The sequence below is a fragment of the Hippoglossus hippoglossus genome, chromosome 22 (assembly GCF_009819705.1).
Source record: "Hippoglossus hippoglossus isolate fHipHip1 chromosome 22, fHipHip1.pri, whole genome shotgun sequence".
NCBI lineage: Eukaryota > Metazoa > Chordata > Actinopteri > Pleuronectiformes > Pleuronectidae > Hippoglossus > Hippoglossus hippoglossus.
This window is the reverse complement of record NC_047172.1, coordinates 16,776,637-16,794,346: the sequence shown is the minus strand read 5'-3', so window position 1 is coordinate 16,794,346 and position 17,710 is coordinate 16,776,637. Positions and strand designations below refer to the sequence as shown.

General features: G+C 43.6%; 1 protein-coding gene across 1 annotated transcript in view; it reads left to right on the top strand.

Annotated features, from left to right (window-relative positions):
- LOC117755820 (connector enhancer of kinase suppressor of ras 3-like) overlaps positions 1-17,710 on the top strand; it is a 34,778-nt gene that overhangs the window by 9,735 nt on the left and 7,333 nt on the right. Inside the window, exons 2-5 of the mRNA XM_034575927.1 lie at positions 7,727-7,890; positions 11,927-12,129; positions 13,768-13,855; positions 17,404-17,445. Coding sequence (XP_034431818.1) covers positions 7,727-7,890; positions 11,927-12,129; positions 13,768-13,855; positions 17,404-17,445 — 497 coding nt within the window. The remainder of the gene's footprint in view (positions 1-7,726; positions 7,891-11,926; positions 12,130-13,767; positions 13,856-17,403; positions 17,446-17,710) is intronic.

The window sequence follows — 17,710 nt, the reverse complement described above, 5'->3', positions numbered from 1 at the left end:
CAACCTGTTTGTGTGTCAGTGGCTATGACTTTGAACCCAGGTTTAGTTTTGAAAGGGGTTGACACTTCTCAAAAGTGGTCATTTTCCTTTCTTGTCTTTCCTTGTCTTCTTCTGTCTCTGCCCTTTGTTCCTCCACTTTTTGCGTCTTTGCCTCCATCCCTGTCTGTTTTTCAGCAACTCCCTAATTATAGTTTTGTCTTTGGTAAATGATGCATAGGCTGTAGCAAAGCACGGGTCTTTTAGATGTCCTGTTGACACACAAACAGCGCTGCCTGTTATGCAACTCATCCCATCTTTAGGAGTGACTCTCATGGCCACACAGAGTGAATGTCGTCAGTGCTTTCTCGTTTAACATCTCCTGTGATTAAAAATGGAAAAGACAACAGCGTTTCCGATTCCAAAAGTGACAGTCTACATTGCATCTTGTGTTTTTCAAGACACGAAGACTGTGACTATCTTGGGATACTTGTCAACAGGCGGAACCACGACAATAATCACGGACATTGGAGGGGCCAGGAAAGACGTAAAAGAATGTGGTGGGTGGGGATGGAGGAACAGGACTGGGAAGAGAAGGAGGAGGTGGGGACTTATGAGACATTTTTAGGGCTTTGTTGCTTTCTTTCGAGGGTGTTTATGCTAGTGGCAACGAGCTGCAGTGTTGCTGGGCGGCGGACTGACTGGAGAGGGATGGGTGTTTACGTTGTTCTGAGAGGTTATTGCTCCAACCCTTGGCCCTGTCCAACCCTCAAGGCCGGGCCACACTACCTGTGCATACTGTCTAATCAGGAAAGACAGGGGTTCTATACAGCTTTATAAACCTGACCTCAGATATCCCTGTACCTATGTCCCCATACATAAACTAAATGTCTGTCTGTGTTTGCCCAACTGTATATGATTTATCTTCCATGCCTTTATCTTAAGCTACAACTGTTTTGGTTGCTTTCATTACTAATGCGCCTGCAGCAGTATGTTTCATCTCTAGCTCCATCTTGTTTCTGTTCCATCTTCCTATCAGCTTGTGACCAGAAGTCATCATGTATCATGCATGCGACACCAAAATACCTGTCGTAACCCCCTGTGCTCCTCTGCTCTGACCCACATCGCTTCCAGAAATCCCCTCTCACCTCACTCCTGTCAGTATTAGCTGAACCACTAGAAATAAGAGGAATTTTAGAAATCTGACTAGTTACCCAGCATTGTGCCTGGGGTTTGTGGGCTGCTTGAGGTGAGGATTAACTGAGCCCAGGGGGTGGTACTCCCAGCCACGCAAACTTTGACCCCCTCTTCTCTCATCAGTCATCGTCCATCACGCTGTAAGAGACAGAGCTGCCTTTGTCTGGCTGTGGAAGGACCGGCCTCAGCTGCTTTTTCTCACTTAAGAAACCCACTCGGGACATGTCACTGCCATTTTGTAGTTGTCTGTGTTTTAGATCAGTGTACATGAAGTGAAACAGTCTTTGTTTGCAGGAGGAAGCCATGATAAGATTAAAACAGGGGTCACACATGGTCACAGCCTGTTAAGCAGTCTGAAAAGGGATAGAACCCGACCAACTCACTAACTAACCCTAAAGACGAATTTACGGTCAACGTTAGATGTGTATACGAAAGCGGACGCAGCCCTCTGTCCGTAGTCTGCATTCATTTCATTTGTATTTATGCACGCTTCGCGAAAGCTTTGGGATGTAGATGAAACGCTGCAGTACCACATTAAATCGTGGGGGACAGTGTATCCAATAATTCAACCAAAATGACCAGAAGACATGAAGCAGAAATTTCGACAATGGCATCTATAGCTGCTTTTGGATATGCACTGGACTACGCAGTACCTCTGTATTTTCTCCAGAGGAGGTGCATGTGTGCAAATGACCGAGTGAGACGCTCCGTTTCTGCGATTTTATCCGCCTGGCCTCCTAGTGTAAAGTCTGTAGAAATCCAGGTGAAGTCGATGTGAGAACACAGCAGGAGATCCCCCGCTGGATTCACAACGAGGGAATGGGGGGGTTGATGACAGTTCTAAAACACGACCGACGCAAAAATACAAAAAGAAAACAAATATCTTGCAGTGAAAAAGAAGACACAGACAAAGACCTCAAAAGAGTCTGTGGTCATAAGAGCCGAAAACTGAGTTAATACGTCACCTACTACTTCTGCCTGCTGCACCCGGCTGTTCCATCTTTGGCCTTAATTATGCAGAGGATTTGATGCTGTTGTGAACGCGTCTGTGCAGAGATCCTCCAGCTGTGCATGTGTGAAAGGCAGACTACAGGTAAACACTGTAGCCAATTCTCTGGATTTTACCCGTAGGTCATGTCTGAAAATGGCTTATATGATGTTATTTCACAGGGATAGTTGCTTTTTCCTCTTTCTTAAAAGGTACCTTATCCGAACCTCCTCTACCATCGCATTGCATGTTGTCAAAAACTCTCAACTTTGCGCTTCCATCTAGTGGACGTATTGCTTAAAAACCATGCTAACGTAAACAATGCAGGAAACGTACTCTTATGTCAAGGTAGCATAAATTAACCATAACCCTGTCCTGTAAGATGCAGCATCAGTAAAACCTGATTCAACAATAACCATGAAACTAGGTGAATTATAAGAAACAGACATTGTTTTTAACGAATGAAAGACGTACTGTAGACAGAAACCTGTGCGATTCTCTACTGTCCACAGATGAGAACACAACATGCTGATTGGCGAGATGTGGAGCGCCATTGTGTAACTCCTATCCCCAGTTCCCATTGGAAGGGCCTGTCCAGTGTGTGTACAGGCTTTGTTGTTGTCCTGTGAAGTCATGCATTAGAGGATAGCTTAGCAGTTGCCGAGAGGAGCTTTTTTCTTTCTTTCTAATTACAACACGGCCTGGTCCAGCCAGGGACCATTGTGCATGAGCGCTGTGAATTCCCACAATGGAGCTGCTCAGCAGAGAACAATGAGTCAAATTCCGCACCATTCCCCACAGGTTCAGAGGCCGGGCTAACAAATAAAGACAGCAGAGTTACAGTGGCTTTGCTATTCTACACCCAGTAGCTTTCCCACTGGCCACCCCAGTGGGGATATTGGTTTGTGTTTGTGTGTCCTTGTTTGTGTGTGTGTGTGTGTGTCTGTGTGTCTGTGTGCATGTTTCTGTGTGTGTGTCACAGGGTGGCTCAGCTCCCACTGGGAGCAAAGTAAGGGGTTGAAAGATGGGGGAGGTGAAGAGGCGGGAGCTTTTTTTTTGTTTTGTTCTTTCTGTAGGAGGCAAAAGACTGTTCACTCTTTTTCTAGTGTAATCAAACCCCTGAGAACGAAAAGTTGGCAACTAGAGGCGTGATTGAAGGAATTGTTGATCATTTTTGCAGAAGACAACATTGAACTTGTGTAAAGTGTCATACCCAAACCTGTGTGCCGCAAACACTAAATTGGTCCTCATGTACTTTGCTGCATCAAATCTAAACCAAATCTGCAGTTTTTCTTCTTCTGGTGGGACGGGAAAATGTTGAGATGACAAAAATAGCTGAGACATTAGCAAACAGTTGCTGTTTTTTACGTGGCCAAAAATGTGTGCTTACACAGCCTTTACGTAGGCTGCGGAGCTCAAAGGCCTCCAACAGGGTCTAGTTCCACTTGTAGCATCCAGACTGGGAATTATCTGGGGTTCTTGCTTTCCCAGCTGTTCAGAAATACGACTGGGTCCAGGACTGTGCCTCCTACGTTCACTGAAACAGTTGTGTATGTAACTTATTCTACACATAATCACTGTTTACTGAATGGGAGAGGTTGGGTGGTAGGAAAGACCCCACAAGTGAACGGCAGGTGCCATACTGGGACACAAACTGACATTTGCAAAGCCCCTGCTTCTCTGTTTATTTATTGATCATCAATACTGAGCCAGATGCTCTCTTCTCTCTCATACTCAAGAAATCGCGTCATAATCAACTTGATTTTATGTAACTCCAGCATTTTGTTGCAGACAATGTATTTTCCGTATGCTCATTCTTAATTTTTGTTTAATGTGCTCTTTTTTACTCTTGTTTTTCTTTTTCTAAGAACCATTTAACCATTTAAATTTCCTCACATTTAATCCCAAGGAGACATCTTAAATCTTTCATCGAAGAAAGATATTAAGTTTACCGTGATATAAATCAGAGAAATAACAGCGAATCAGATGACATGATAAAAAATAACTTTTCTGCTCATTAAAATAACTGTATATCTAAAGGACTGTGCATCCCTTAAGTATAAATTATTAACTCTTAAGAATTGGTTAATTATGTTAATTGAAATGTTACATTAAGCTTTAAAGTGTAGTATTTGAATGCTTCCATAAAATCCGGTCCAGTTTGATTAAGTTTCTTTTCAAAATTAAATTTTGGGGTGGGAAATTGTCAATTTGTGTCTGTTCCTCTGTGTCGCAGTTACACCCACTTGCTCTGGTTTGAGGACATTTGCCAAGTGGTTCACAGAGGCCATTAAACTTCTCCAAAGTGTTTCATCCTGCGCAGGCTTTTCAAAAGCATTCACACGGTCTTCCCTGCTGACTCCCCCTCCCCTCAATTCACAATAACGTGACACTCTATCTCCTTTATTACTTTCCCTGCCCTTAATGAAAATTGATAGTCTCACACACATACACACGCACCCTAGAAGCCATTGATCAAGGCCCTGTAAATGTTTTATAAGCCCCACTGTAAGGACACCCCTCTTTTATTCAGAAGGTGTCGATGGTTGGGTCCACAGGGAGGGATGGCTGTGGTATGTTCCTGTGAGGGCCACTGAATTCAAGGCATTTAGTTTCTAGCGCACATTTAGCCTTATTCTCAATCACTGCTACCATCTAAAGTGGTAGATCTTTTTCACTGATGCACACAAACACACTTAGAATTGTTCCATCTCAAAGGAAATGCAGATCAGTTTGGACCCTGAAGTGATCTCAAGTTTCTAAACTCACCAAAGCCTGCACTACGATCAGGGACAGGAGCTGTGGGGATAACGCACTTTGCTAATGAATAAATTAAATTGAAAGCTGTCTAGAGCCAAGGAAAGACCCTTCATTCATCTATTAGTGGACGAGGATTCATTCCTCACTCGTTCACCCTGTTGTTTCATTCCACACTGTTTTTCCCATATCTAGTCTGCATGGTTTTACAACAGCCAAGCTAAGAAAAACACACAATGTAAGCCACAGCATGTTTTATTGTGAGCGGAACTGCACAATTCCCTTGTGCCCTTTTCCTCTTCTTCGCTTTAGTTAGCGTGGTGGCACCGTTCCACAGGAAATGCCTTTTTAACGCAGCAGGAAGGAGAAACTTTGTCCCTTCAGGATCCGAGTCTTTGTTTCCATCTAATCGCATTAAGTGACTAGCCTAGTGTTTAAATTTGGCTTGTGTTTGTGTCGGTGTGGGCTCAGACCAGTACTCGGTCCCTCTTACAATTCAGAGCGTACTCCTCTGCAGACTGCCGGCCCATCAGGGGTTAGGTTTAAAATTCCCAGCTCAGGAATTAGCATGCAGAGGAATGAGAAAAATCTTATCAGGCTAACTGGACTTGACTTGTATGGCGGCTAATGGTTAACAAGTCATGATGGATTTTTCCTTTTGATTCAGTGGAGATGAACTGAGCTCTCACATGTGTCTCCTTAAGGCCTGAAAATACTGCTGTAAGTGAACTTTGATGCCATAATGGAATTTTAATGGATCTGAAGGGAGTCCTTTGTAGGTAGTTTAAAATCTCTGGGCTACACAGTGCAGCATATCCAGATGTATAGTGTCATTGTTATGTGAATGTTTACTATTAGTGCAGCACAAAGGGCTCCAGGTTAGCCAGCTGCTTCACAATAACAGCCTTCCATCCTAGAAGTCTGATGGAGCAGGTTTTTACTGTTAAAGTGTCTGAGCTAAGCTAACTTAGATTTAAATTTGCCTTAACAGGTATGTGTTGTTGTGGTTTAATCAGATCTGTTTTTGCAGCGACCAAACCACCAACCAACCATCATTAGATTCTGATTAAAATATTGATTGAAGTATGTGCCATCGTGTTTCTCTCTTGTCCTGCCCACATCACACCAAAAATAACAGTGCCAAAATAAAACAAAAATGGAGAAATCTGTATTATGAAATAACCAAAACTGTTCAAACTTTGGCAGAAATGGGTGTGTTTGTGTCGTGTACTCTTACTCAGATTTGGCTTTATTTGTCACTTCCATAATACAAGTTACAGCATACACAGGAATGAAATGTCATACCCAACAGATCAGGGTGCAGGTCACATTTAAAAACTACATAAGACACATTAAGATACATTATTTAAGTAACATAAAAACATAAAAAGGAACAGTGTTTTAAACTTAGCAGGCAGTCAGTGGACATTTAAAGTGGAATGCAAAGTGTGCATATTTAGAAAATAGGTTCTCAGGGCCTTAAAAGCCAAATAACATATATTTTGTATTTTGCTCTTAAAAACAGGATACCTAAAAGTGGAATCTGCTATATCGTTTTAGTTTCAGTAATTCTGCATCATGTCAGCAAAACCTACATTGGTTTTCATGTTAAATGCTTATAACATCTTGAGTTGGTGTATGTCATGTGCACTTTTCTGTGTATACTCTGCACAGCTTGTTTGGTCAATATTCACTGCACACACACTCAATGCACACAGTGTCTCCTTCTTTCTGCGACACATGCACAGACTCAGTGTCACAGAGGCATGAAGATATGAGGTGCCATTCACAAAAGTGGCTCAGTGACCAGAGAACACACCCAGCGTGTCTTCACTCACAACTACATGCTCTGCATTTTATATGGACACTATTATCTGCTGTTAAGTTACATGTTGCTAAAAATGTCAAGCCTTGAATATCTCAACTGAAAACGTATCCGCCAAATCATACAGGAGAATATTATGTGTGTGTGTGTGTGTGTGTGTGTGTGTGTGTGTGTGTGTGTGTGTGTGTGTGTGTGTGTGTGTGTGTGTGTGTGTGTGTGTGTGTGTGTGTGTGTGTGTGTGTGTGTGTGTGTGTGTGTGTGTGTGTGTGTGTGTGGTATGGTCAGAGAGAGGGAGTGTGCCGTGCAGCTGACAGGTCTTTCAGAGAAACAGGGCGCAGGGCCATGTAGCTGCAGCTGCCCCCTCTCTGTGCGCTCTTTGATGGGGGAGAAAGATGGCGTTCACTTCGGCGCACACACACACATTAACACACAAACACACACAAAGGCTCGTTCTTCGCTCAGTTGTCCCAACACTACTCGAGCGTCCACTGAGGGACACATTGCATGCATGGGGAGGGTGTGTTTGTGAGGTTGTTTATTGCAATGCATTGTACATTGTGCTCATTCTGCAGCATCAGAAGAGCTGTTTCTTTATTAATGGGAGTTACACACTTCAAATAGTAGACACAAGCACGTTTATTGGACACACACGCATGCACACACACGTGTAAATATAGCCCTCCATTGTTTAACCAGCCTAACAGTCTTAGTGGCCTCAACTGTTACTCTGATTATAATGTGTTTGTCTAGCGAGGAGCAGAGATAGAGGACCCACCTGTTCCTTATTTAAACTGCTCACGCACACACAGTGTAGGGACACATGCTAATTACACTGACGGATACAGTTGATCTTATCTGATCTGTTAGCATTGTTTTTATAGGGGCAAAGCTCTTCTGAAAGTGACCGTTGAACAAGCCTTTCAAAATATGAAACTTTTTTTTTTGTCTAATTAGTGTTTGTCGTTTTCATTGTGTGTTATCAGGATTGGACGACAGCCTGCAGCAATACGTGAGCAACTTTGAGCGGGAGAAGATCAGTGGGGAGCAGCTACTAAAGATCACACATCAAGACCTGGAGGAGCTCGGCGTGGCCAGGATCGGACACCAGGAGCTGGTGCTGGAGGCTGTGGATCTTCTATGCGCTCTGGTCAGTACATCTCTGCTGCTGACATCTTTGTAGGACGTGATTCTACTGTATCTACCGGAAGGTTTAGTAACAAACAATGGGCTCTTTTGGTCATCACCCCTCCCCCCCACACTATTTCTGCCCGTGTCCATATTCACTTAAGTCTCAGCCTGTATAGTTTCTGGTTCGGCAGCCAGTGGAGGCAGCGATGCATAAGGACTCATCATTTCCCACACAGCTCAGCAGGGTGTGGAGGCACCACAACACACGAAGCGGCCTGAGGACTTTAGGGAACAGCAGTGTCACATAGAGAAGAGACATCGGGTCAGAGGGGCTTGGGCTCGAATCATCAGGTTGAAGCTGTGGGAGATTATTAGAGGCAGTTAATGGTGGCTATCGTGTAGCAACAAGTGACAGCTTGCCCTCTCCTCACACTCTACATTCCATGTACATTCTAAAGATATGTTTAGAATTTAGAAAAAAAATTGTTTTTCAGGCTCAATTCTCTGGAGCAAAATCACAGAAATGTCAGTCGGTTTCATTCCAGTCGCTGCAACCTTCTGCTCCCCTGAGCCACCTTTCTCGGTTCATTCAAAGGTCCCTGTTTGGCTCTCATTAGTCACTGTTGTAGAGAACCACCTGACCCGGTGTCCATCATCACAGCCTCCAGAAGAACTGCCAACAGAAATTCCTCTGCCTTCAACTAGTGAGCACGAAAAGAACGATGAAAACCATCCACGCTCCAACTTGAAGGAGAACCAGGTTTTCAAGCAGATGGGATCGATTTGGAGTTTTATCACTTCCTGTGCCATAAAAGTCCCAGATTGTGGTCGCAGTGTCAGCGTTTCTCTTTTTGCATTTGCTTAAAATGCTTTACATTTATCGTTTGGGGCGGTTATTTTTACCCTGAAGAAATGTGAAAGGAAAATCCTTTGTTTCTCACATTAGACTTTATGTTCCATTGATGCTGATCTGAAAGTGGTAGTTGACAAATGTTTGAATCAACTTATTTTATTGATTTAATTTGATTCGGTCTGCTTGGATACTGCAGATACATATTTGATATATCTCTTATTTCTCCCATTGTTGGGCCAAGGTTATCAGCCTGTCCACTACCGGTTTATAGTATCTTCCATACCTATAACCATTGGATTTGACACATGGAAGCACTTTGTGCATGAATGTGTGCCTTCTTTTGTTTTGATAGATTTATTCCTCATTGATATAATGTACATCCTGTGGACCATAACCTCTTTTACCAGCACAGTAATCAAGCCCAGATTCTTGTTCACCCGTTGCATCAACACAGTGAAATCTTCAGTCATTTTCCTCTGGAGCCGCTTCATAAAAAGTGCTTCCTCAGCTTGGTTTTATTATTTGAAGTAAGGTCCTTTCCTTGCATGTGAACTTGAATCTCCATCCAAAATGTGCTGCTGCTTTCTAATACATTGTGTACATTTGTACTGTAGTATAATGCAATATATTAAGAGAGCATTTGGCATATTGCGCCATCATCCTCTCTCTTTTTCTTGGAACTTACAGCCAGGAATGCTGGACTCTTAGCGACCTTTCACCTCTGGTTGCATTAGTGAGGAGATTTTTTTTTTCCATCCGTTAGAGGTTTCCTTATTAAGAACGAGGTCTCAACCTTTCTCAGGCCCCCTGGGAGGAAGTGAGGCCCCCCGATCCAATTAGCTTTAACTGTGGCAAGGTCACTGCTACCAACTGGACCACAGGCCACAACCACCATAAAAACTACCACCACCCTTTTTTGTTTACTGTTAGTTCAGGCACTTCCTGTTATGTTTTTTTTTTTGTGGAAATGTGTAAAATTAGGAACGTCCTGTTAGCAGTTTTCCAAATTGAATCATTGTGACCAATGGCCTTAGATACAGCCCCAAAGCCCTTTTGAATGCATTTATACTCATGCTTCTTTTATAACTCTTTTACATCTAAATTCGTGGGGTTTTTGTGAGTTATCCCACTTAAAAACCCGCGTCTGTGCAGAGAACCTCCCACTGGGTTGTGCATGTGTGAAAGGCAAACTCTGGCTAAACTCATTTTAACCCTCAGGTCATGTCTAAAAACGGCTAAAATGTTACACCGGAAAAGGTGCAGGGTCAGCGTCTTAACTGCCAAAAAAAGGGGTGTTACCTTTCCATCACTGCTGATCTGAGCCAGAGCTGATAAAAAACCCGTATCTACTGCACAGTCATTTGTCGCAGGAACGAATGCCGACTGTATCCATTTCCATTGCAGGCAAAAAACAGATGTTTGTGGGGTTTTTGACCAGTGGAAAAGCTTAAGCTATCAAGAGCAAACCACTGACTTGGGACTAAGAAAGAACATGTTAATTAATTTGACTGTAACGCCGTGATGACTTCTGCAGAGTCAATGTTGAAACCCAACACTTCTGTATTTGCTCTCAGACCCCAGTGACCCTCTCAAACACAAACACCTCATGACAGTCACACACACATTAGCTGTGTCCAACAGTGACTGAACACACAGTATATGACAGATCATCTGGTCGCAGAGCAGCTGTAAATGTATTTTATTATTGCCTAGGGTCGAATCTAACCCAATATGTAACGCAACACTCAACCTTTAATGGCACATTTTAGCAGATGCACATATAAACACACTCTTTGTCCAGACTACAGACATTTATATATTTTATAGTCAAGTCCGATCCATGTAATGCCTGTGGCTAGGGCAGGAAGTGCTGTGCTGTGATACCCAGTATCCAGTTCTCCTGGGGACACTTATATCAGTATATGGTCCCTTCAAAGAGCTTACACACAGAAAAAACATCCCTTCCGTCTTGATTCTAGATTAACTCAGAGTCTATAAAAAGGCTCTGAAAGAATGTAAATGTGGCTTGAAACGTCGTTGAGAATGAAAAATTGTGTTTGATTGGAACCACAGATTTCCTTGCTCAGGCGTGGTTTTCAGCTCAGCCGGCAGTGCGTGACAAAGGCTCGAGCTGGACATCTGCGCGCCCGCCAGAGCTGTTGTGACTGCTGTGTGATTGGCCTGCTAATGAAAAAGCCAGGAGAGAGGTTTTGATCTGGAAAGTCCTCGCACTGCCTATTTGGGCTCAAAGTTTTCACTTGTGAACTGTGTGCATGGCTGAATGAGAAACCAAACCATCAAATGACTTTCCATATATTCTTTGATCAACTTTGCTTCTCTTTAATGGTGTTTCAACATGCTATTTCATGTCATGTGTGGCAGGAGTCAAGTTGCCTACAGCTACTGTTTAACTAGTCCAGTAATGCCAGTGGTTCCTTGGGGACTGAAGTAAGTGAAATGATTTGTATGTTTTTTTGAGCACACGTTGGCAAGAGGCAGTGGAATAAACAGAGACGCTAACCACTTGCAGATCTCCCCTGGTGTTTGCCAACACATGCTTTTTTTTTTTACTCATTGCAAAGCAGATTTAGCTACTGGAACATCACATCACACGTACAGCAGCACTGCTGGCGGGCTTTGCAACACCATGTAAACTGATAAGAGCCTGACAAGAGCCTGGCCACCCCTCTCTCCGTTTTACCTTTAACCAACAAATCACTACAGGGCCATTTATTTAATGAAAACATCAATAAGTGGTCATGCTCGGCCTCCGACGGTCACGTCATCCTCCAAGAAAAGCCCTGCATTAGTCCAGTTCATAGCTGGACTCTGCTGTTCTCTGTGACCCTCGAAGACACAGAGCTGTGCTGCTTGTTGCATGTGAATAACCTATAAAGTGCAGGAATGCAGAAGCAGGAAACAACCCAGGCTCAAGAATGCAAACTTTGCTCCCCTTCACAGGAATCAGGTGATGGCACGTGCCCTTCCTTGTAAGGGAGGACTGAGGGTCAATTCATGTCTTTGCTCGTTCTCAGAGTCAAGTGCATTTAAATCACACCTGTCAAATTTATTGTGCAGGAAACCACACTTATAGAAACTACCTCCCAGGTCTGGACTGTGAAGGATGAGTCCTTTTGATGTTGACTTTGATTGGATTGATTGCATGCTTTTATTTATAATGTGTATTCGTTTACCGTTTCAGAACTATGGAGTTGAAACGGACAACTTGAAGAATCTGGTTGTGAGGATGAGAGCTGCCACCACCAGTCTGCACATGGCCACGTCTGATAGAAGGAAAAGCCCCGCGTATGAAGGCAGCACCTCTCGCAAGCCACCCAACGACTTCCTCACCTCTGTGGTGGAGCTGATCGGCGCCGCAAAGAGCCTCCTGGCTTGGCTCGACAGGTACTAAAACTATCACCAGCACCTTACACTGTGTATCAGATCAGGTATGACAACAGGTTGACATCTGATCACTGCTTAAACTGGCTGCAACCCAAAGAGTTTTGCATAAACACATGATTTGACAACACTGTGTGTGAGGTGTGGCTGATTCCAGACTGACGGGCGGGTGAAATTAATATCTTTGTTTGGATGTGATGTCTGTATCCCCTCTGCTCTCCTGGTGACCCGCTCCAAAACACATAACACTGTAAAAGCAGAGCATATTAAGCAGGTTGCCAGGATTGAGTTTTAGTGTTAGCGGGCTGAAGTTAAGCTTCTCTTTTTGTGGCAGGCTTTGCTCGTGTAGGTTCAGTGAAATCATGGTAGAACAGAGAGCAGTACATCAGTCTTTAGAAGTGCTGTGAATTAGTTTCCAGATCACATAAATTCACATTTGTACTTTTTTTTTCTTAATAAGAAGATGAATTAGAAATGTTGTAGTAAATGTTCCATTTTTTAATCATGGATTTTTCTCGTACATAAGTATGTGTCAATGTCAACAAATTTTATATCAAATGCTAATATATTTTTATGGTGGCATTTTTGCAGCATCCCATTTACTAATTGGGGATAATATTGACTGCACATTGGCAGATAAAGGCTTTAAAATGAAATTTCGGCATCGACCCAATATGATTATTTCTGCCAATATGACAGGCAGATATGATGATAATTTAATTATGAGCATGCAAATTGAACCATTGACTAAATAATTTTCTTATTTTGCCTAATGAATATGCAATTTTGAAAGAAATGTAAGTCTGCATCTGCCAATTGGCCATCAGGCTCAGAGTAGACATAATAATATGAATTTCACGACAGTAGAGACCTATTATTCTCTGTAGTAAAAGGAAAAAAATGTGCATATATCGGGTTCCGCAATCCAACAAAACAAGTTGGCGTATTGGATATTGGCAAAAATCTAATATGGTGCATTCTTTTTAATAAACAAACCTTCATACACTTGGTGTTGCAGCTGACGGTCTCTGCTCAGATCGTCAGAACATAGAAATAGTTCTACCAGAGCGGTTTCCAATATTTAATCAGCATGTTTTTAACTTTTTATTTTCACCAAGTAAGCAACAAGTTACGGTAAACAGGCGAGTTTCACTTTCTTCACTGGTCCTTTGCCTCTGGATGGAGTGTCATCCACACGTCAGCCCTGCTGCTCTGTGTTGTGTTGCTAAAGCTTTAACTCAGATCTGATCTAATATGATGAGGCCCACTGACATATTTCAGGGACTGCATGGAGGTTTGGGGCCTGATGTTTGCAGAGCTATTTTTTTAGATGGTGACGTTCTTGAGTTACAACCTAGTCTGTCTGTGGTCAGTCACCCATACACAGTGAGCACAGCAAGGTGCATCTGCTGTGAAGCTTAATGTTATAGCTGACTTCATGTTACTACACAGTCAAGTATCCAGTTTCAGTTTTTAGTGTTTTACAACTGGAAGACTTCAGAGATATCAGACGTTGTTTTTCTGTGCATTGTTTTTTAAATTGTGCTGTCATGCAGTGTGAGTGAGATCAAATTTCAACACAACTCCTCCGTCCATCACTGGTTCCTAACGTTCTCCCTTTCCTTCTTTGTCTGCTTGCAGGACGCCTCTTACAGGGATCAGTGACTTCACAGCCACCAAGAACAAGATCATTCAGCTGTGCCTGGAGCTCACCACCACAGTTCAACAGGTCTGCACACTAGTTAGCTCAACAACACACATGTAGACAGCCTCGGGAAAACATACACACAAAGCCACACACACATAAAATAGCTTTTTTCCACTGAGCACATACCAGCTCAGGGGCACAGACGTGCAGGATAAAGTGCAGGAGAAGAGAGTTGTGGGAAATGTGGTCTGGCAGCGATGGCAGAAGCCTGAAACCAGCAGTCTCGAGCACATTATTGCAAATGCTGATGTTTTTCTTGGTTCTGTTTTCCTCCTCGTGCTGGCTAATAAGGACGACCCCCTTAGTGCTGGGGCGTTTAATGGTAAATGTTGCTTTTGTGTTTCCAGCTTCATAAAAGCCACCGGTGCTCTTTTAGCGGTGCTTGACAACATTCCCCAGGCTGCGGTACTCCCTCAGCCATGTGGTTCCTGTTTTTGCTTCTCCAAGATGCTCTCAGTGGGAGACCAAACCGTATGAAAGCACTTCCTGCGTGGAGGTTTAACGCATGTATGGAGGAGGTGGTCCATCTGACTGCCAGATAGGCAGCTAACAGTGAAAGCGGAGCAGCAGCAAACATCCACATCCATATATTTCAGACTCTCTGCAGAGAATTGCCCTAACGTTGCATCATGGGTGTTTCTTCCGACAGTTTTATCCAACCAGCGGTGGTTGTTCATACAGTTTCTTTAAACAAAGGCAGCTGGTGAGCTTCCCTTTAGTTGGTATATACAATCTCTCCTCCCCAAAGGCTTTGTCTCATAAGCAACTCATTTTACACTGCCAGTGAAAGTGGCTGCTGAGACCACAGGTGTCATTTTTTTAGAGGGTTATTACATCAAAATAAATTCCTTTCCCAGAGTGCCTGTTTCCCCGCCAGAGTCTGGGATTTCACCACCTCTGGTGATTTACTATGGGTGTCTCGGTCATGGTCATCCAGTCGAGTGGGGGTATACATTTCCCACACTGCCACGTGAAGAAGTGGGGAGGTTATGGTGTGGAATAAACTACCGATAGGTGCTGAAAGAGCTTTGGAGCGATTAGTTTCCTCCAGCAGCTGGAGGGGAGATGTAGTTTGCTCCCTTATTCCCTAACTCGTAGAATTGTGTAGAGCTGCGGAAACACTGATGAGAGATGCTTTCAAACTAATACCGTCATTTAAGCATCTGAACTTTCGCTCAAAATTGCAAGATTCTGGACTTTTTCTGGATTCAGACCATTTGGTCTCCCTTTGTTTTTCAACAACACACGGGCAGGCATCTGAGCCACTTGTTCATAAAGTAGGTTGCACAGGAGACTGCCACAGTGATTAGTTTAATGATGGGGGAGGACTGCATGAGGTTCGCCCGACTCGTTCATGAACTTCAGACCAAAATTGGGTCTTTTCAGATGGCACAATTTATGTGTTCTGCTTGAATGAAGCCTGTGTGTACGCACACAATGGGACACAGCCATAAAACCGTCGAAGCATCACCCATCTTGGCTGACCTGTCTGCATGGAGGTCATTATCTTTCAAAGAACGCATTTTTCATCGATTGCCCTGTGTGTCCACTTTTCCTACTCCTGAATTATTGGATGAGATGTGTAGTTTCTCACTAATATGTCGGCCAAACACATTTAACAACCTATCCATCATATATTGATACCATATGACTAACAGGCCATTTCCAAAGTATTGCACTGCTTCATTTCTCTCTGGTGTAAAGGCAGCATCTCCCCAGATTCCAGCACTGCGCGACCATGCAAATCGCTCTGGTGACAGATCAAAAGCCCAGGGAGCAGTGCACAGAGAGTCATCTGAGCCACACCGGCTGTGGGATCAAGTTCATGACGTGCTGGATCAGTACACCCAGGGAATTGTCCCTCAGCCTCTCTCAGTGCTTAGTTACGATCTGGCTCCTGTCTACTAGAAGGACTTTGGTTTTTAGCATAGATGTGGGATTATTTTGGATATCACGAACAGGATTATCTGCAATATTGTTTTTCACATGATTCGATGGTAGCGTGAAACAAGAGAAAGGTTCCTCAAATGTTAAAGCTTGATGGGAGATGTGCCAAGTCGTGTCTGCAGCACATAACAACGCCGTTTTTGTTTCACAACCTCTAAACATTAAAATGTGTATTTTTAGCTCATCCCTCTTGGCTCAGTTTGAAGTGTAGTCATCCAAACATGGGCCAGTGTCTAAAAAGGAAATATGCACTTGCATGTTTACACACACACGTAGCTAAATTCTCTCTGAAACCACCATATGTTCTTGGCTGAAAATATTATATGGAAACATAACTTTGGGACCAATGTTCAGTATGTAAAAAGAAACCTATTATGACTCGTGCTCGATGTTTATTTGGGTTTTAACTTTCCCCCCAAGTGAAGGAAATATAGAAAAGCTACATGTGTATTACTTTACCAAAAGTCCTTCAAGCATGCGCCCAATCATAAATCCAAAGATAATACTTAGGAAGCATAGGATGTACTTTGCTATGGACAGATGCAAATCTCGTCAATGCAAACAAACCAACAGTAATGACAGTATGCCAAGTGCATGTGAAAACAGACTCTCGCCTTTAGCCCAGCGGAATGTGCAAGCTATGGAAATATGGAAAAACTTGCTCGACCCCCCCCAATGGCTGTCTGCACAATGGATTTACAAAGAGCAACAGAGCAGGCTTTGTACCTGGCACATGCCCATGCACGTCCCTAATACTGCGAGGGCCACAGCACCCGTTTTCTCTTTATTTTGCCTCGACAAAAGGCTTGTGGCTTGCGAAGGGCTCTACGGAAAAATAAGCGAGTGTTCTCCGTGCTCTCTGGTTTTTGACAGAAGCGTTTCTCCTGTGTTTTGATGGATGGTTTCCCTTGGGGCATTCCCACCCCCACCCCCACCCCCACCCCCACCCCCACCCCCACCCGCACCAAAAAACACACAGTGGACTACCCGTTCCTAACCAGGGGCCCTTTCAGCACCAACAACACAGTTGTCAGGGGAGGCTGTTGCCTCAGCTGTGTCCAGTCCAGCTGCAGTCTGTGAGTCCTGTGTCCGGCACGGTGGTCAGTTTCCCAGCCGACCTTGCACATTTTGTCACCCTAAACAACCGAGATCACAGCTACTCGGCATTGTCAGACTTAGGAGACCCCTGCCCCCCATTTCATGCTCACTGTCCTCAAAGATGGAAAAAATTCCTTTAAAAAAGAGGCCTGTCCCCCTAAATTCTTCCATAAAAACAAAGCTTTATTTTGCATCAGGGCGTTCTGAACTTCAATACATGTTTTCCCTCACTATGTCTTCTGCACAATACTATATGAGTGTTCATATAGTTTACTGAACCACACTGGGCATTATGCAATTACAGCATCCCCAGAATTAAGGCGAAAGAGGTCATTTGACACTAAAAGCTGTTTATTTGTGGCTGTTCTCCATTTTTCTCGGTTCTATGTCTGGAATGCTGATTACATTGTGTTTACTCAACCCCTATACTTCTCTCTCCCGGTCTATCTAGCCATTAAATAACCTCTTCCCTGTTGTTTACTGCTCCCTCATCTGATCTGTCATCACTGTCTTCTGTGCTACAGGACTGCAGTGTTTACGAGATGGAGGAGAAGATCCTGGAAGTTGTGAGTATACTCTATCTCTTCTGCTTTGTTTGCCAAATATATAAACTAAAGGAGACCTGGAAGGGCCTATTTAGGGGGTAAAGGGTCTTTTTGGATTGTTTGGATAAATGTCCTTTTAGATTGTGATTGTGTGCCATGCTCTCAGTAGCAAGGTCAGTTTTCTGAGTGAATGGAGCAGACAGGTCTATAGGATTGCCAGTGGAGGAGGCGGCACTAATACGCCCCGGCCATCAATCAGCGTTTCCTGCTGCTGACACTCTCCAGA